At 59.3% G+C, this 253-nt stretch overlaps 1 protein-coding gene across 1 annotated transcript in view; it reads left to right on the top strand.

Annotated features, from left to right (window-relative positions):
- LOC119590991 overlaps positions 1-253 on the top strand; it is a 2,093-nt gene that overhangs the window by 923 nt on the left and 917 nt on the right. Inside the window, exon 2 of the mRNA XM_037939724.1 lies at positions 51-253. Within this exon, the coding sequence (XP_037795652.1) occupies positions 55-253 (199 nt within the window). The 5' untranslated portion in view covers positions 51-54. The remainder of the gene's footprint in view (positions 1-50) is intronic.

Raw genomic sequence — 253 nt, 5'->3', positions numbered from 1 at the left:
CGTCTTACTTTTCGGTTCGAATACGAACATTTTGAAATTACTCCCCACAGAACCATGAAGGCACAGACAGCATTGCTATCCTTGGTGGTGGCGAGCATGGTCCTCGAGGCTGTCGCTGCCGGGATGCTGGACGTTGACAGCACGAAGCTCGACCAGTTCCTGGCGTCGGGCAAGTGGCCCCGAGCCGCGGTGTGCCTGGCCGGCGTCGTTCCGGAGGCGCACCCGAAGTACCCCAAGTGCTTGAGGATATCGC

This window comes from Penaeus monodon, chromosome 28, assembly GCF_015228065.2.
Source record: "Penaeus monodon isolate SGIC_2016 chromosome 28, NSTDA_Pmon_1, whole genome shotgun sequence".
NCBI classification, from domain to species: domain Eukaryota; kingdom Metazoa; phylum Arthropoda; class Malacostraca; order Decapoda; family Penaeidae; genus Penaeus; species Penaeus monodon.
Note: the sequence above shows the minus strand (reverse complement) of the source record. Positions and strands in the feature narration are given on the sequence as shown.